At 36.9% G+C, this 19,524-nt stretch overlaps 1 protein-coding gene across 1 annotated transcript in view; it reads left to right on the top strand.

Moving 5' to 3' along the window:
* Positions 1–1,640: 1,640 nt before the first annotated feature.
* Positions 1,641–19,524, top strand: part of TCAIM (T cell activation inhibitor, mitochondrial) — a 19,366-nt gene continuing 1,482 nt past the window's right edge. The window contains exons 1-9 of the mRNA XM_010292113.1: positions 1,641–1,747; positions 6,076–6,211; positions 6,754–6,907; positions 8,072–8,318; positions 9,948–10,070; positions 12,223–12,320; positions 13,906–13,997; positions 16,225–16,457; positions 16,995–17,126. Coding sequence (XP_010290415.1) covers positions 1,719–1,747; positions 6,076–6,211; positions 6,754–6,907; positions 8,072–8,318; positions 9,948–10,070; positions 12,223–12,320; positions 13,906–13,997; positions 16,225–16,457; positions 16,995–17,126 — 1,244 coding nt within the window. The 5' untranslated portion in view covers positions 1,641–1,718. The remainder of the gene's footprint in view (positions 1,748–6,075; positions 6,212–6,753; positions 6,908–8,071; positions 8,319–9,947; positions 10,071–12,222; positions 12,321–13,905; positions 13,998–16,224; positions 16,458–16,994; positions 17,127–19,524) is intronic.

Genomic DNA, 19,524 nt, shown 5'->3' with positions numbered 1-19,524 from the left:
AGTTGTGCCGTCAGGTGGCTATCGGAAAGACCGACGCCCTTACCGTTAGTGAATTTTAAACTGAATTCTATCGGGGCTCCGCTTTAAATAGTTAAAACTGTTAGTGGTTGAACCACTAGAGCTTATGTTCTTTCAAGCAGTGTGTCAGTGGGTTTCACCAAAGCTTGTTTTCACCGTCATCTCGCTTATTTTCATAGTGTTTTCTCCACACTGCCTTGAGGGTCAAGCGCAGGTAAACAGCTGAAGTAGGTAATCTCGGTTTGAGTGGTGAGGTAGTAGCATGCAATGTCGTGTTTCCAAAGGCTTTTGCAAAATGACTGCAACGTGTTAGTGAGCTATCATTGAGGTGGGGTGCAGGTGGAACTTACTGAAAACCAGGAGGTTTTCTTTTCCAAGCGATGTAACAATTTCTAAGCAGTTAATAGAGCACTTAAAGCAAGAAACAATGATGCTTTTGTCTGGTTATATAAAGTGTCTCCACGGATTAGTGAGATTCTTGGTTTTTTCCATCCTCTGTCCAAATCCCTGAAGCTGAAATTGCAGAGAGGGGGAACTTGTTTATTACTGGAGAGCTTGTTAAAGTATTCAAATTAGTTTATGATTAGGACTGTTGTTAGGGACACTGAAAACGAAATTATGATTGTCTTGCCCACCTAGTTGAAAATCAGAAGGCAAATATTATAGAGTGTTTTGGGGATATTTTAGCTCAGCATATTTTTGTCTCACCCTATTCACCTCTAAAAATATTTGTCACAATTTATATTCTTGGTTAAGTATAATTGCATCAGTAAGATGCAATTCTAAAAGTGTTTTGCAAAATAGTCATAGGAACTATTGCGCTGTATGGGAGCAGGGATGGTATTTCTCTGATAACTGATCATCCCAGTATGCTTTAAAATGGCATACTTAGCGGGAACGTGTTGTTTTGAAAAGTGCAAAGAAAAGTATATTTTTTAAAAAGTGCATGAAAACGAATGAGAAAACATTGCCAATAGGGAGCTTCCCTCATAATCCCTAATAATGAGGTATATGCGTGATCTCTGACATACTAAGTGGTTTATCTCCTGTTGGAAGACGCTCGGTTACAGTTGCATAGTGCAGAAGTTACTGGTAAAAATTGCTGACTCATTTTTATGAATGCAAGCAAACTTTTGATAAAGATTTCCAGGGCATTGTTGTGTGACAGTATGTTTCCCTTTGTGCCCCATGAAATAGCTGACATATAAATTTTCAAGTATTATCATTTGTTTGAAAGTTTTGGACTTAGCAGAGTAAAAATTTACCTGGAATTCCACGAGGTGGTATGTGTTAGTGCTTAAAGAAAGCTTCTATGTTTTTTGTTTCTATACTTAAGACAAAAACTGAACATCAGGAAGAGTGAGAAACATTTTCAATAAATTAAGTTGTTAGGGTTTTTTTCCTAACTGGAACATCTTTGAATACTCATCTTCAAATCAAAATATGGTAACAACTCTTAATGTTCGTAAAACTTTCTATTTGTAGAGGTAACTGAAAACGCTCTTACGCAAAATTTTAGGGTTTATGTGTGATTTCTCAATTTTGTAATTACTATTAAAAGTTATCACCTAGGATTTGGAGAATGCACTGATAAGTAACAGGGGAACACTCATGTCCATCAATAAACAGAATTTTTTTTCTTTTTCTTTTAAGTGAGTTAGTGGATGGCTGAAAGTTAGCTTGACCATTGAGTTGCTGAAATGTTTTGCTGCTTGAGAGCCGTGAGAAGGTATGGCATGTTGCTGACCTAATTTACCTTTAGCATGTGTTTGTTTGCCTATGACTTACATATATGTAAAACTAGTTTGGTATTTTTATTTATTGCTTATTTCTTTGGCTTTTTCATCTTTACAGCTTGAAATTTTCAACAGAGCATCCACAGCTGAAAATCCCCAAAAGCCATATGCTTGTCCTCAAGTGAGATATTAAAAAGGCTCTCAACAAAACAAGGGTTTTAAAACAGCTTAATTATGAGAAAGTGGTAGTCAAATCTGAGTATGATATCCCATATATTACTGCATTATTGAGTTATTAAAGCTCAGTGTTTCAAAATGAGTGAATATATCTGTAATAATGAGCTTAATTTAACAAAGCTTTTCAGTGCCAAAGCTATAAGGCAGAAAGTTGAAACTTCAGAGAGTTGTGAAGAAAAAGTAAAAAGAAAGCTAGAGGGAATTACTTAATCAATAAATTAAATCTGCCCTAGAGTACGATTGCATAATGTGTTCTAGTGGAGATTGTGTTTCATATCTTTCATGAAGTAGAGACGGCTGTCCTCAAAGTGGTTGTGACCTTGATTTTAACATGAAGCTTTTCGCTGCTCTTCAAATCTGAATGAAGTTCTTGGAACAATCCTTGCTCCTTTGAGAGCGAAGCCATAAGCATCTTTCTTGCATTTTCTCTCTCTAAATTCATTTTAATACATTTATTTTGTCACTTCACTTGAAGGATGCCTCAGAGTTCTGTCTTTCACCTTCGGTGAATTAATTCTTCCTTCTGTCGCACAGACTAATTTTGGCCTTTTAGCGTTTCTCTTTTAAGCAAGTTCAAAATAGACTTTTGGCTGGAATCCTGAGCCTTCCTATTAGCATGACAGTGTTGTTTAGATAGAAAACAAGGGAAATGAAGTTAACTGTACTTGGCTATTTTTCTTGTAGAAGACTAGATGGAAGCTTATGATTAATAAACTTGGAAGTATGATTAATAGTTTCCAGGTACGTTGGACCTTTTTTCCTAACTACTGGAAATGGCATGCAACGTAGCTTGAGAGTGGATGTGGGAAATGGTGTACAAATAAAGGTACGAATAAGAGAGAACTGAGCTCCTTGTTTCCTCCTAGTAGCTGGGTCTGGAAGGATGTGGGTTTCTTGCATGGCTGTTAATCAAAACTACTATCAGATAGCTGGTTAGTTTACTGCTTGGGGTTTTTTTCCTTTGTTGGAAAGATTCCTCCCCCCCATTTTACTGCTTTTTGTGCACTTGCCACCAAAAAGAAAAAATTCTGCTATTTTTTTCCTCATCAAGAAGGCTATTTCGGTGTTTTCGAATACAAAATGGTAAAGCATATGACCAAGTGGACTTTTATCTGGTGTGCTTTGTTTCCTTTCTTGCCAGGTCAGGTAGAGGGTTTTTTCCTGCGTCACTGAGCAACTCTGGCATGTTCTTGTCATTTAGAGCTTTTGCTCTCCATAAAAACATGATATTGCTATGGTACTTCATCTCCTGCTATTTTGAGTATGAGCATGGGCTATAGTGATGACTAGTCTTAGACTCATTCTCAGATGCAGCCAGCAAGGAGGTAGTGCCAGTATTACCTTTTGTCTTTTTTTTTTTAATCTCCCATTTAATCCACACTCATGAATATTGTTTTTAGTCAGAACAGTTTGAAATTTCAGCAGTGTTACATTACAGATTTTCTATTCCACCTTTCTGCAAAAATGTCTCCTCTTTTCATCAAGCTGACTTTTAAGACCTACTAATTAAATACTTGCCCACTTGCCCACTTTTTTTGGCAGAAAACATTAGCTTGTACTGCTTTCATGTTTCTAATTGGAAAGGTCTACAGAAAAAAAGTAAAGTAAGGGTCATTGCATCTGCTTGACAACTCAACTGTTACGTTTACTCTACCATTTGACAACATGAAAAATACGGCTTATTGTCTGAGCACAGACTTTGGGATTTTTTTTTTATTTTTTCAAATCAATGAAGGCAGTTAGGAAATAGTCCCACATGTTTCTGGGTCTAGGATGCTGAACAAATAGCTCTTTGTAAAGCAGTCTTGCTTACTATTTATTAATAAAGTTATTAGTTTTATGTGAATTAGAAGCAGCTTTGCCTCCAATCTCCCCTATATTTTCCTACTTGAGACTTGCGGTTTTAATGACTGATACTGTGAGGAGTGAAACAGCATTGTATTGCCCTATTAACAGAGCAGAATCCCTGCCCTTCTGAGTTGCAAGCTAAAATGAGCATTAATCACAGAGTTAGCCTGTGAAATCTGCTAAAGGAGAAATCCATTATTAAATACTTAACAATTCACATTGTCTTGCCACTTGTATATATACTGTCTGTTGGTAATTGGTTTGCTAACCTGAATACCAGCTTTGAGCTATGGCTGGAAGCTTTGGTGGTCTTTAATTCAGAACTTGTTTTTCCTTCCATTTCAGTCTTCTGTTACACAAGTGTGCTCTTTACAGAACTGTTGTTTAATTTATGCATAATTGGAAGTATTCAATCTTTTGTACTTTCTGAACTTTGCAGAACTTCAACTTAACTTTTCCATCTGATCTTAGGTGAAACAATCTTCTTTTCCTATCACTGAAATTCCTTCTCGTCCTTGTTTTCTTCTCTTTCAGTGAAGATCGAAGCACAAAAAAGTACTGTCATTTTACATGATTATGTCTTCTATAAGAGTATGTCTGGGAAAGGAGATTAATTTTTTTTTTAAATGGACACAAGTACGTGGACTTCAGAAACTAATGCAGAACTTATTTTGATTGAATTGTGATTATTATTTGTGGTAGGTTGACCCTGGCTGGATGCCAGGTGTCCACCAAAGCTGCTCTGTCACCACCTCCTTGACTGGATGAGGGAGAGAAAATATAATGAAAGGCTCATGGGTTGAGATAAAGACAGGGAGAGAACACTTAACAATTACCATCACAAGCAAAACAGACTTGACTTGGGGAAAAATTAATTTATTGCCAATCAAATCAGAGTAGGGTAATGAGAAAACAAAAACAAATCTTAAAACACTTTCCCCCTACCCCTCCCTTCTTTCTGGGCTCAACTTTATGAATTCTCTACCTCTTCCCCAGCAGCACAGAGGGACGGGGAATAGGGGTTGCAGTTAGTTCATCACATGTTGTCTCTGCCGCTCCTTCTTCCTCAGGAGCAGGACTCCTCATACTCTTCCCCTGCTCCATCATGGAGTCCCTCCCACGGGAGACAGTCCTCCATGTACTTGCCAGTGTGAGTCGTTCCCACAGGCTACAGTTCTTCATGAACCAGTGTGGGTACCCTGCGGGGTCACAAGTCCTGACAGCAAACCTGCTCCAGCGTGGGCTCTTCTCTCCACGGGGCCACAGGTCTTGCCAGGAGCCTGCTCCAGCGTGAGCTTCCCATGGGGTCACAGCCTCCTTTGGGCACATCCACCTGCTCTGGCATGGGGTCCTCCCCGGGCTGCAGGTGGAGATCTGCTCCACTGTGGAGCTCCATGGGCTGCAGGGGGACAGCAGGCCTCACCATGGTCTTCAGCACAGGCTGCAGGAGAATCTCTGCTCCTGTGCCTGGACCACCTCCTCCCTCCTTCTTCACTGGCCTAGTCTGCAGGGTTGTTTCTCTCATTCTCGCTCATCTCTTCCAGATGCTGCTGAGCAGCAACATTTTCACCTTCTTGACTCTGTAATCCCAGAGGCGCTTCCACCGTTGCTGATGGGCTCGACCTTGGCCAGTGGCAGATCTGTCTTGGAGCTGTCTGGCATTGGCTCTATCAGACATAGGGGAAGCTTTGAGCAGCTTCTCACAGAAGCCATCTCTGCAGCCCCCTCAGCTACCAAAACCTTGCCCTGCAAACCCAATACATTATTCCTGGGTAAAATAGAATACTCTTGGCACTGCTTGAAAAATATAGGATTTGGCTCTTTAATTTGGAGGTTCAAAAGTATGTAAGGGTTGGCTTTTAAGAGCAGCTTCAGCGATATCTACCCGAAAAAAACCCACTAAAGGTAGTCGTTACCATTTAAACTACTTGACTGGGGATTTTTTATTTGAGCCTGCTTTGAGAAAGTAGAGGAAAAAGTTACTGTACTTATTTACATGTCTTTAATCCTCCATTAGCAGCTACCATCTCTCGAACCTGTTGGATTTACTCCATATAAATACAGCTATGTGAGTCCCAGGGGGAAAAATTAAGCACTCAGACTTCTAATACCAGTTTTAAATTATTATACTTGCAACTGTGAATGTTTACTCCATTCTGTCACACTCTAATGTAATTTATATCAGTTTGTCACTTGATTGGTTGCATCATACATAAACATTTTATTACTTCATTAGATTATGTCTGGAGAAGATATTGCTACAATGCATCCTTCAGTCAAGAACTTTGTCAGGAGCTGATGCCATCAATGCTCTCAGACCTTTCTATTTTGCTGTACATCCAGATTTCTTTGGCCAGCATCCTAAAGAGAGGGTAAAAATCTTTTAGCATACTTTCTTTTTAAATGTGTCATACATTAAGGATGGAAGCTTTCTGGTTTTCCTGCTGTCAAAGAAACGAAAGTAGTTTTAGAATTAAAATATGGTTGTTACCAGAGAACAAAAAGATGCACTTTATTTTTTAACAAAGATCCCTTCAACATCCGTTATTTATTAGTCATATTTTCTCTTTAATTGTTATAAAGAAAATACTGAATCCTTTCAGTCTAATTTATAATACATATTACTTGCTTTATGACTTCAAAATGCTGTGAATTATATTTGAATCAATGGATTTCTTTAAGCTTGAAAGCCTTAAAAGTGGTGTTTTGGAATGTACAAGAATGTAAAAGTATGTCCATTGTTCAATTTATTCATGCAAGATAATTATTTATGCTACAAATATGAACTATATCATTACTTGTTAAGAGCAGCTGGCAGTTTATAAAAACTAATTCTGCATGTAAGATTAAAAAGGTTTAGATGAAAACCAGCCAAATTCGTAATTTGTGATGTGGTTTTCTTTTTTTTAAATAGGAAGTAAATGAAAACTCTCTGAAGAGGTTAAATGGCTACTTGGAGAATCTTCAGAAGCCAGGATTTCGCTCCTTTAAGCCAACTCAGCTTACTTTTTATGTAAGAGAAAGAGAACCAAACTCTTCTAATGTTCAAGAATCCTTCAGTGCTTCAGGTGCTTTGATGTCGTGCAGAATGTATCTTCCTGTGTTTAAAATTTGTCAGATTTAGCCCTGTGCAGTCATCATGACTTTTCAACTGGATAAAATCCTGTCAAACCATGAAAAGATGTATTAGATCAGACAGCTAAGACCATCCCAAGTAATTAAACATCTTAGGCTTTAAAAAGCATTGAAAGAATGAGAAATACAAAGTTGAGGTCAAGTTACAGTATTAGGAAGTGAAAAACATAGGTTGATGTAGGTGCTAGTTTTTCTGCTTTTAATACCACTGTCGTGTTTAACTGGAACAACAGTTGGGTCCTCGTTTTCATTGCAGATAATGTACAATACACAATATCATGGTGCTTGTAGGATCAGTAAGAACTTATTCTGTAAGCAGAAGTTGTATAATACCTGATGCTTTAATTTACCACATTGTCTCTTAGCCTTGAGACTACAGAAAATATTGCCGAGTTGAGGATATTGGTTTTGATTAATTTTATTCTACATATTTGTCTCTGATGTACCAATATGCCGTATCTAACAGGTGAATTTTTTCTGTATCCTGCTAGTCAAAACACTTGAGCAAATTATGAGAGACCCTAGTGCTAGAAAACAAAATAGTAGCATTATGTCCAGTCTACATCCCAGTTTAACTGGCAGCAGTGTTTTGCTCTTGAGTTTAATACTTGCTTGCTTTCTAATGGGGTAGTTAGGCCCAGTAGCTAAATGACTGGACTTAGTTTTAGCCAGCGTGCAAGTGTGATGGTTTGTTCTAAAGCTTCTGTTCATAGCTTGTGAAGAGCTGTTGTCGTACTGCATTTCTACATTAAATTATATGCAAAGTGATGATCAGTAATAGTGTGAATTGTGTAGAGCTGCTGGACAAACCTTCCACTGCTAAAGCAAAAGCATCCTTTTTTGGGTTACGCTGCATCTGTGGCTAGGTTTCCAACTTGTCCAATGATTCAGATAGTTAAGCTTTATTTATATTTTTGGACACATAACGGTTTTAAAGGTTAAACTGTACATGAATTTTGCAGTGAGTATTGAAATAACAATATCATAATAATTTCCAACTATCTACACCTTGTCTGAGTTCTTGTAAGAGAAATGTGAATGCATTTAAAATAATTTTAATGAAATAATACTAATTTTGTGGGACTTGTATTTTATAGGATTTCGAGCAGTCAGTTTTACATTACGTACTAGGGATCTCCTGAGCACAGTATTAGATATTCTCAACTCCTGCAGTTTATCTACGGAGCACGTTCAAAGTTTGAATGTGAACACTCAGCCCCACAAGGAAGCGAAAAGCACACTGAACAGACCTATCAAATGGGATAAGACTTATTATTCATTTACTGGATTCAAGGATCCTGAGGAGGAACTAGAACAAGCCCAGAGAGTGGAAACAACTTTAATGTATGTAAGGCTTTTATTTAACTGATGTTTTGTAACCTAAATTGGTCTTATTCTAATGCTGTTTTTTTTTTTTTAAAGGCAGTCAATAAACATGCTGAACAATACAAAACTTTTTTGTCCAGCATGTAATTCTGTCATGTTTTTTATAATTAAAGAGAGTTCAAATGAGCTCCTGGGATAACAGTAATGCCAGCTAAGTCAAGGCATTCTTGTCTCTTTGCCCAGCATTCATGTTTGGTCAATCTAGTTTTGGTTGATCTAGTTTTTCAGTTTTGTGGAATATTGGTGGCAATTCAGATGGAGGCAGAGGTTCCACTTGTTCCAAATAGCTCTTTATATCTTACAGGACTTCTGTAACACAAAACTATGAAGCTGTTGACTTTGTTGTTAGTATTTCATTATCACGCTCTGTTGGAGGTGGGGAGAGAGAATACATGAAAACTAGGGTTAGAATGTTTTAATTTGCCAGATACCTTTTGTGCCTCTGATTTGTTCTTCAGCATACCAACCTTAATATTTAAATTGACGCAATTACAAATACTGCACTTTTTATTAAATGCAGTGTGTTGTGTATTAGAAGTTGGTTGTTTATAAACTCTGTATGTGCTTATTTGGGGAAAGGGTGAAAAATATGGACTTTAAAAACTTTAGATAACTATGACACTTAGGTGCCATTTGAAATAAATGGGGAACTGTGATGATGGTATCTTCAGTGCAAAGAATCCCATTGTCTTGCCTAGCACCTTGCAGATAAAATCTCCTATAATATATGCTTCTGTAAAACACTTAACGGAGGTTTAACATACTAGAGAGTATTTTTACTTATTTTCACATGTTTACAAGAAATGCCATGAACAGTTACATATTAACAGTCTAGTTTTAATACCTAGCTATTTGGCATTTGGCCTCTCTTTTGCTTCTGAGCTTGAATTTTTTTCACTTAGAATACAGTATGAGAATGGAAGTATTTGTTTGTAAAAATAAGAACATAAAAATAAGTTTATGCTATGAACAAAGGCTCAATCTCTTAGAGTAGCTTTTTCCTAGAAATAGAATGATCTATTTATTGGAAGTTTTAGATGTACTCCATGAGTCATGTTTGCCTGGTGGTGATTACTGACAGAAGAACTGTAAAACTTTGACCTGTTTAATCTATGTTCATCCCAGCTCTGTAGGAGTTACCTAACTTGGCCCTTTAGTACCACCTCCCTTATTTGATAGTCTATTATGATCACTTTGGTTGGGGTTTTTTTTTTACAGACACATGTGGGAATTTCTTCCATTTAAGCACTAAATTCTGAAGCTGCCCCCCTAAATCTCATTAATCTGCTCCTCCACACCTTTCATACCTTTCAGAGTCTTACGGTTTTAACGCTGTCAGTGTCTTTTGTTTCAATTTGATTCGCCAGTCCCCCTGAAGACATTAAGTGCCAGGTTTTCCATTTTAGATATCTTAAGGTGAAGCATTTAGCAATTTCATTTTCTGTCCTCTACCTTTAAAAAATCCCTTTACCTGGTAACTTGAAATAGAACATTAATGTTAACAGTAAGAATTCAGTTAGTTGTACTGTTTGCATGAAAGATCATATAGCATGCCTCTACTGTTGGGTTTTTTTCCTCCTCTTTCAGATCCTGGCTAGATGATAATGAAGCAAGTGCAGTAAAAAAGCTGAAAAAGAGTTTGCCACTTAGAAAAGAGCTAGAACGTTTAAAATTTGAACTCTCTCATCAACTCCAGCTCTCAGATATCAGGTAATAAATTAGATCAGTTGGACTTGCATTAAGACAGCCAAAGCAAGGAAGTGTTGTATAATATTATGCATGAGCTAATTTAAAGGCTTATTCCAAAACAGCTTTATTTCATATATGTAAAAGTGTTACTGCACTGAGTAAGATTTTTCCAGAATAATTCTACTGGGACAAAAGTTCCCTGTTACAATCTGCTCAAAAAGACATTAGTTGTAACTAGTAATGTAGGCTCCAGTTGAGGCAAATACATAAGCATTTAAAGTAGGACCTGTACATATGCGTTAGTTTGGGTTGGATACAGTTGCTTTTCTTAAATTCAAGTTGATATCTACAAAGGCAAGTAGATGGGCAGTGAAATGCAGCTTTGCACATGGTACACATTGACATCCTGTGAAGGCTTAATAAAAATGTTGTTCTTTCTAGTCTCTTGTTTCGCACACTCCAGAGAAGGAGGATATTTGTTTGCTTGAAAGGGCCGAGTACAGTTGGTGACTTTGATTCATCAGAATATTTTTCAGAAAACAGTCTTCAGTATTAAATGCGTAGGTTTGGTTTTATTCATGGCTTATATTTAATTTTCTTACAGTTCATGCTTTTAAAATACACCAAAACTATTGTGTTCCATGAAGTGTAATTAACCTTCCAAGAGTTGTGTTACCGTAATTCAGAAAAGAATGTGTCAGGAATCTGGCAAGCATCTTAATAAGAAACTGCTACTTGTGATCCTACAGCCTAACGCTAGTGTTTGGAGGTTTGCTAAACAACAGGGTCATTGGCTTTATTCCTTGTATAAGTTTAGGACAACTGAAGAGAATGTAGGATCTGTAAGCCACCTTTTTATATGCTTGTTTGGTGCTACTGAAAGCAGAGTGATACCGGTAGGTAACAGTAAATAGTTACTAGAATTACTTGCATTATAATAGATTGAATTGCCTCATAAGTGCTGTGGCATATTCCCATCCTCTGCATCCCAGCATGGCTTTTTGCCTGTTAGATTTTGCTAAATGAGATGATGTGGGTTGACCCCAGCCAGCAGCTAAGCACCCACACAGCTGCTTGCTCATACAGCCCCAGCGAGATGGGAGGAAGAGAACAAGAAAAGCAAGAAAACTCGTGGATCAAGGTAGAAGTTTAATAGGTGAAGTGAAGCAAAGCTGTGTGTTCAAGGAAAAGGCGTAATTTGTTCACTACTCTCTGTCGGCAGGCAGATGTTCAGCTGCTTCTGGAAAGCAGCACCTCAGCATGTGTTATGATTGCTTGGGTAGACAAGTGTCACAACCATGAAGGTCCCCCCCTTTCTTATCCTTTCCCTGAGCATTAATTGCTGCGCACAGTGTTACATGGTGTGGACTATCCCTTTGGTCACTTGGAGTCACCTGTCTTGGCTGTGTCCCATCCCAGCTTTGTGCCCACGCGAGCCTACTCGCTGATGGGGACAGAGTGGGGGGAAAAAGAGAAAACCTAGACACTCTGCCAGCACTGCACAATATCCAAGGGATTGGTGTGTTATCAGCACTTTTACTAAAAAATCCAAAACACAGGGGTGCTATGAAGAAAATAAACTCCATCCTAGCCAGACCAGTACAATAAGGGAATGGTACTTTACCATTATGAGACAATTTTATATCAGCTAGAAGTTTGTAAAAGAATGTAATTTTCAACACAGTGGGACAACTTTGCAATTTCACTGCTTTTTGAAATTTAATTAATAGTTTGAACTGTCTGTGGTGGAAGAGATGTCAAAACTATGTATATTAAAGGTCCTTATATACAGTATTTATTCCTCTAGACAAACATTTCACAGTTACAAACAGAAACTGCGTTGCCACATGACTGAACCAAATACTGGGTTGTCTGTTGCTATTTACTTGCTAACCCCTTCTTACTGGGGGAGAGATTTGCAAGTTCTGTTCTGCCTACCAGGTTTTATATTTATTTTTCCGATATCTGGTTTATTCTTTTTTTGTTTTGTTTTGGCTCTAACTGTAACAGAGACTGTGGAATTTTATTTAGGCTTTTATGTGTTAAAATAGGATATGACACTGACAGCTTTTCAGTAGGCCTTTGTTTTTATTTTGATGATGTTTGAGTTATTTTTGTTGTTTTTTTGTAATAATGCTGAGAATGAAGTGCTTTCAATTGTATTTTTATTTAGGTGGCAGAGAAGCTGGGGTATTGCTCACCGCTGTAGCCAGCTACACAGTCTAGGTCGCTTAGTCCGACAGAGACCTGAAGTATTAAAGAATGTTAAAGGTATTTCTGTTGCTTGTTTCATATATCCTAATATAGTATTGATTCAAAAATGAGCGTGAGTCTTCTGTAACAAGGGAGTTCTAGTGGTTTTCATGAATGCTTTTGAAAACTGAAAAAAAAAATGCCAGGCTTACTGAAAAGCTGGTGAGAACTTACATTTTAAGCTACTGGGTATTTTTTAAAGTGACCTTTCCTTACCGTATATTTGCTACAGTCAGCTTCTATTTTACTTAATAAATGCAAACTGAGTGAGTTGAAGGCACTGCACTTAATACTAACAGTGAAAGTAAAAAATGCAGACTGAATCTCTGAAAGGGTGGAGGTAGGAATAGATTGTTAGCCATGGTAGATTCAAGACAAAAATGCTAAGAGCTCTGTAAAGAGCCAATATAAGGAGTACTTATTAGAATACCTTTAAAATCATATTGTCTTCTCCTACCATGCATGTTCCATAAAATACCTGTTTTGAAGACTGTATCTTCTCAGGAAAACTAAAATATTCTGTAAACCTGACCTACCATTCTTCTCATACAGCTGTTTGTTCTAATTGTAACTCCACATTTTATGCCTGTCTGCAGATACTCAGTTTTGAGCAGCTAATCCTTTGTCAAAAGACAGAGTGGGTAGGACAGTAAGTAGTAGTTTTAAACTGTATCAGGTTTCAAATTAATTTCTTTACCTAGCATGCTAAGGATTTAAAGTGCTAGAGAAGTGTGTCTTGTGAACCTGTTGTAGTCTCCATCTTCTACAAGTATATTGGCTATTATTAAAGATCTTCAGTAATTACACAGATACAATTGATCTTGCCTTGGGGTACAAGGATGCACTAGATGCCTTAAAGTCAGTGTAGCCCTTTCTTAAGGATTTTGGAAAACTGATTTCTGAGAGCAGGAGCTTATATTTAAGCCTTGTCTTATACATTAATACATCCCACTGAAGACTTTTGTGGAAGCTTTTGAAAAATAATTGTCTGCTTTTACCCTAAAGAATTCTGGAGAATCTTTGTACTTCACTTTAAATTAAAAAAAAATTCATTTGTCCTCCCAAAAATAAGCCTATTACCCTTTTATGTTGTGTCTATTCTTCCTAAAAAAAAAAAACAAAAACCCTAATGTGAAGGCCCTTCTCGCGGCTTGTATATTGCAGGGAGTTCTGTGGAAGTAGTATTGAGTGGCTGTGCTAATAGTTCTTTGACCAACGCTTATCTTTGTGATAGATACTTTAGGCATATATTTCCTATTGTATACACGATTTGTGCAGATTCTTTGAATATGCTGTCTGCTGAGATTTTCTCTTATTTTAAAAGTAATCTTTGTAAGAAGAAGGTCCAGTTAGCTAAAAATCTATCAAGTTTAAACAAGGAGAAGGCAAATGCTAGGTAAGGTTTGTATGAAAAAAAAATCCTGAACTCGAGTTTTCAAGAATCACTCTTTCAAATCTTGTGAATAATGAAAGCACCTGCTCGTGCATGTTTGTGCTGTAGAAATGTTTTGCTTGTGACATTTTAGTAGCATATTTCAGCCTAAGTAATTGTGAGAATAATTGCAATAACTCAAATTAGCAAAGAGCTTTGTTCAATCTTTAGGGCGCACGGTGGTATTCACAGACCGTTCAGGTATGAGTGCAGCAGGCCACATAATGCTGGGGACCATGGACGTTCACCATCACTGGACCAAAGTAAGAAGATTTGAAAGTAAATGATAATGCCTCTTTTCATGCCATCTTTTTTTAAACTGTAACCAGAATATTAATTGGTGCAGATAACTGATGAGTAATTTAAAGCAAACACATAGCTACTATGTTTAGCACAACTTTGTACATTGCATTCTAAATTTAATCCTGTTACTAACAACAATCTTTGTTAGATCATTACTGCTGCTTTCACTAAGATATCAGTCCTACCCCTGGTTAGATATAAAGAAAACAAATTTGTTACGCAGTGTTCCAGTCTATGCAATGAGCACTAGCAGAATATTTAATTTTCCATGAAGAGCTCATTCCCATGAAGAATTTAGGAATTTTATTTAGATTTGTTGTTAAAACAGGATTTAAAGGGAGTGTGAAGTGGTCATTTTGGTCAATGGCTGCTAACCAACCCTGTCACTCCACTTTGTTCTTTTAGGCAGATAATGTGGATGTTGCGGAAATTTGTCTTTAGTGACAGATTCTGCTGCTGCTTGTGTAAAGTTCAGAGTTAACAAGCTTTCTGGCATGCCAAATGATGAAGTATTATATGCAAAGAACCACAAAATATGTAGCAATATCAGCACGTCACTTAAGGAAATTTTCTTGAATCTTGGTTACTGAAATGTTATTGATAATTCTATCAAAAAGTATTTCTTTATAACTGAGATAATCAGTAGAATTTCATAGTTGGGAATATGGCTGGAATACCAGAATACTCCAGATACACGAAATCTAACAGTCCAAATCTTTCTGTGGTGGTGGTTTGAATTTTTGCCTATATATGTTTCACTGAGGGAGAAAACAAACTATGATTTGTTAATGTGAGTGATTTACAAAGAACTGAAAAATGAGAATTTAATGCAAAACTTTCTACTCTGAGATTTGTGAGTGTTGATAGTCATTGAAATAAAAGTGTTGTTCTGATTAATACTAAAAAACCCACTCTCTTCCTTGACAAGAGAAATGCTTCCTCTTTCTAACTTCTGCCAAGGGGTTTTCTGAAGGAGTCATATGCACAAAGGATTGTGCAGATGGGACAATGTGTGGAGTTGGTTGTGGTGATGGTATTTGCTTTGGAAGACAGATGAGAGATATGTATTTGAACCTGAAATCAAGGGCACTTCATTTCAAAATGCACTGAAGATCATGTTAAGTGATACAGAGAAAAAGTCAGTGAAAATTTTCATGAGATTGGTTAGCCACTTGGTTTTTAGGGAGCAGAATTTTTTTGTCCAATTCTAACCCATTTTAGAGAGCAATCCTAAGTGCTAGTACTTTTGTTACTAATTATTAGAAAAAGGAAGCAGTAAAATAGTGTCCAAGTCAGTCTGTAGAATGCTTGGTCAGAGGCACGGTATTTAGAGGATTTTTGCGGTTTTTCTCTGTAACAAATGGAAATGCTGAACCAGTAGATTTTATTGTAGCAAAAGCTTTTCTGATTCTGCTGCTGTTTTGGCTTTCTAAAGAGATTATTCTGAAATCATTTGACTTGTTCCAGCAGCAGTATTTTTTTTGTATGGAAAACTGTGTTCTAGTTATAACTGGGTAGATGGTGAATAGTGACTTATTACTACAGACTTTCCTCTTTCACTTGTTGCTTTGTTCCAGGCTTCTCCATATCATACCTCCTGCATCTCAACTCACAAGTCTGGTCACTTCTTAATCTTTTCTGGTACAGGTTTTGTAAATTAGAGATCTGGTACCTTCCTCCTTTCTCCTCTCCCTTCAGACTCAAGACGAGCTAGTTTATTATCCAAACCCATGGAAAGAACTAGTTCCAGCTCTCTTTTTTGAGAATTGGTATAGATTAGGGTGGCAAAAACACTTTTGACTGTATGTGGTAGCGCTCTCTACCACTATAACTGTGGTGATAAACTTTTTATGTAGACCTCAGACTATAATTATTTTTTTTTAATCTTGGACTATTAATCTCTGTATATACAGAGAAAGAAGACATCCATCAGTCTTGTTACAGCCTTTTGGTGCCTTTATAGTATAAATACTGAAAATACTAACAAGCTTATTCCATTATATCTTGCCCCAAAATGTATATATTTTCTATTTCTGATTTTTACTATTCTTTGATTATTTTTTTCCTTTGGTTTCCATGCTTGCATTGTTAAGAGTCTCTTCTTTTAGAGCTTCATGTTATTTTTTTCATTCCTTTAAGTTAAGTTTTATGCTTTGTAACATAGGAAATGTTTGTCTGTGTGCACAGATTTTTGAGAGATTGCCAAATTATTATAAACTTCAAAAAAGGCTGCTGTTCTTGGAAGATCGGATAAGCCAACTTCTGGGAGGCATACAAGTAATATATATTGAAGAACTGCAACCCCTGTTGACTCTAGAAGAGTACTACGAGACTCTGGACTCTTTCTATAATAAATTATGTGACAGTAGACTACCTTTTCATCCTCGCAGTCTGCGAGGCTTGCAAATGATTCTGGAAAGGTAGGTATTTGCAGGAAAGTTTTCTTCCTTTTGGAGCTTTTACTCGTTGTTGTTGTTGTTACACTGATTATTGCTCTTACTAAGAAGAAAACAAATATCTCAAATTTTCTTTATGTCAAAGTCTTTTTGTTTCTAAAAGTTTTAAATGCCTTTGGGTTAAGAAGGAATCAGATTGAAGAAAATTGTGCTTATTTCATTGAAGTTAGAGTCAAAGTTCTGTCTTTATCTTACAGCATTGTGCTGGATTAAATCAAAGGTTTTTTGCTGTCAGGTCAATACTCAGCTGTGTATGATGGTGCTGCTGCTTATATTTTTTGAGTATTGTTGACAGTTGCTTTTGAAATGGAATTTTAAAAAAGCTTTATGTATGATGCTTCTCTCTTCTCATGAACCAAACTTGATTAATTTTTTACCAATTATTCTGATTGTGATTAATTGATATTCTTTTATCTTAATAATTCATTCTGAAAGTAATTCATGAAAACACATTAAAAAAAAAAGATACCTTGTTTTTTTACTTCCATTGTGTTTCATTAGTGACAGGTATGCACCAAGCTTACATGAATTTGGACACTTTATGATACCGACAGTCTGTGATCCAGCAACGCTTCAATGGTTTATTTTTGCCAAAGCACAGGAAGCAAGAGAGAATCTGAAAAGAAAGGAGGAGTAAGTGGTGATGTGACTCAATTCATTTAGCTCCGGAAAAACTTTGCATGCCATATGTTTTATTTGTAGGAGGAGGAGAACTTTGAAGAATGTGTTCATGGTCTTTTGGTGGAAAAAACTTTTGCTTATAAAACGGAACTTTACCCATCAGCTTTACTAAGTTAAAACTTTCAGTGTTCAGTGAACACAGTTAGAAAATACCTATCCTTCACCTTGTAGAAACAGTTGTACTTTATTCGTAAATAGATCTTTGCTTACAAGACAAAATTACATAATTTTTTTACAATTACTTCCCCAAAGGAGAGGTGTTTTGTTTTTTTTTTTTAAGGAAGAGACCATTTTATTGAATAAGAAAAGCAATAAACTTCTATTAATGTTACTTACATTGTGAAAAGAAAACAGTAGAATCTAAACTAAAAATAACTGAGACCAACTAGAGAATTCTTATTTCTAAGTGTTTGTCAGTTAGGTGAGGAAAAGGTTAGTAAGCACTTTAAAAAAAAAAAAAAAAATTGAGGTAGAAAGATGAGAGAAATACCTCGTTGGTACTCTTTCTCTCGTTGGTAACTCTTTCACAGATGTGAGTGAGATGAGAGAGGTGAAAATAGTGAGTCCTAGTAGCATACTTAAATTTACAGTTCTGGTGGACTTAATATTTCTTCTTAACCTTCTATGTTGTATATGTCTTTGAGGATTAAAAGCATGAAGTAGAGATACTTGTTTTATTTTGACTAAAATACTGTGATAGATAACTTGGTGTTACTGTCCTTTTAGAGGTTGTTACTGCAAGTTTTTCTGCTTTGGAAAGCTTTTAATGAATTGTTGAAATGTCACAGTGTCATGAGTGTATACATGATGTTCTAGATCCAGATTTTTTTTTGTGAAGGTTATTTCAGGCATGAGTCTTACTGAAGTCTTTATGGTTTTAGCTCTGTTAAGATCTGATTGCTTGGGAGGATGTATTTTGGAGGTAGACTTTGGTAAAAGATAGAGGTTTGTTGGAATTTTTCCATAACCCTAGTCCAGCTTTGAAGTTAGATTATTTTTGCCATGCAAGTTATAACTGCTGAATAGCTCTCTATGTAGCTGTCCATATGTGACAGCTGGGAAAGTATTATCTGTAGAGTTTGGGAGGGATGCTGTAGCAAATTATGCCTATGCATCTGGGTAACTCACTCTCTCACGCTACCCCACATTATAAAGACAGTAATCCAGGAAAAATGTGGGGCTCCCCTCAGAGTGTAAGCAGCTGTGTTGTAAGATTGTAAGAACTAAGCTAAATATCTCAGCTCTTCTGTTGTGTATTGCATGATTGCTGATTTGTATAAAATAGTAAAGAAATAACTATACTGTGCCGTATCAAGGGTCTGTCCCCATCATCCATTAGCTTGCAGAAAGGCTCTGTGAATGGGGCAAAAAATACACTGAGTTTTTTTTACTCTGTACTCCTTCCCAGTTTCTGACTGACTGCACTCAAGAAAATACTTAAAGCTGGAAACATTATCTGATGTTGAGAACATTCAGTAGATCCCTTTTTTCCCCCCCTTCTTAATTGTCTAATTATTTTTTGAGTCAATTTATACTTTGTGGCCCCAAATTATCCCATCGCAGCAAATTCCACAGTTGAATTACGTATACAGCACATGTATATGAAGGAGGGAAGAGGTGTTCTTTGTTTTGTAGACCCACAGCCTGATGATTTCATCTGTCATTCTCTTGTTTTTGTGCTGTAGGAAATACAAAACAGTCATTCTGTATTTATCACCTCTACTTTTATTTTGTGGATATGTCACATTTCCCCTTAGTCGTCATCTTATTGAAGCTGAAAACTGCTGATTTTCCCGAGCCTTCTGTGGTTGTTAAAGGGGCACTGAGATAAAATTTGGATTTACTTTGCACATGCAGATGAATGTTTACATGCAGTAAATAGCATAGCGTAGCTGGAATTCTGAATAACCTGATGCACTAGGGAGTCCAAATGCTGCTGCTCTAGAAAATTGTCTTATCTGTGTGGATAATGTCAGTCTTTCAGTAATGCAGGATTTCGTATGAATCTACTTCTTATTCCCTTGCTTTTGTAAAGTACCAGTTTTGTATTGTGATAGAGGTGTAAACCTCCTTGTGGAAGTGACTAAAAAACCTGCAGGTCTCACCATGTGCAGCTAACCATCTATATTTCATGGGAGCCTGAGGTTTCACAGAACAGGAAAGCTTGGTGCTCAGGTAGTAGAGAATGTGCTCGGGAGGGTGGTGTGAGTATGGTCAGTAGAGAGGGCACGTTCGCTCCAGGTTAACTCAGTGGCTCGGTTCATCCCTGACTGCCAGAGCTGGGCTGGGCTCTCGTAGAGCAGTCTGAGTGCCCCAGCACAGTGTAGTGCCATGCAAGTGCATGGAGATC

The sequence above is a fragment of the Phaethon lepturus genome, unplaced genomic scaffold (genome assembly GCF_000687285.1).
Source record: "Phaethon lepturus isolate BGI_N335 unplaced genomic scaffold, ASM68728v1 scaffold3678, whole genome shotgun sequence".
Lineage (NCBI taxonomy): Eukaryota > Metazoa > Chordata > Aves > Phaethontiformes > Phaethontidae > Phaethon > Phaethon lepturus.
This window is presented reverse-complemented; position numbering and strand designations above follow the sequence as displayed.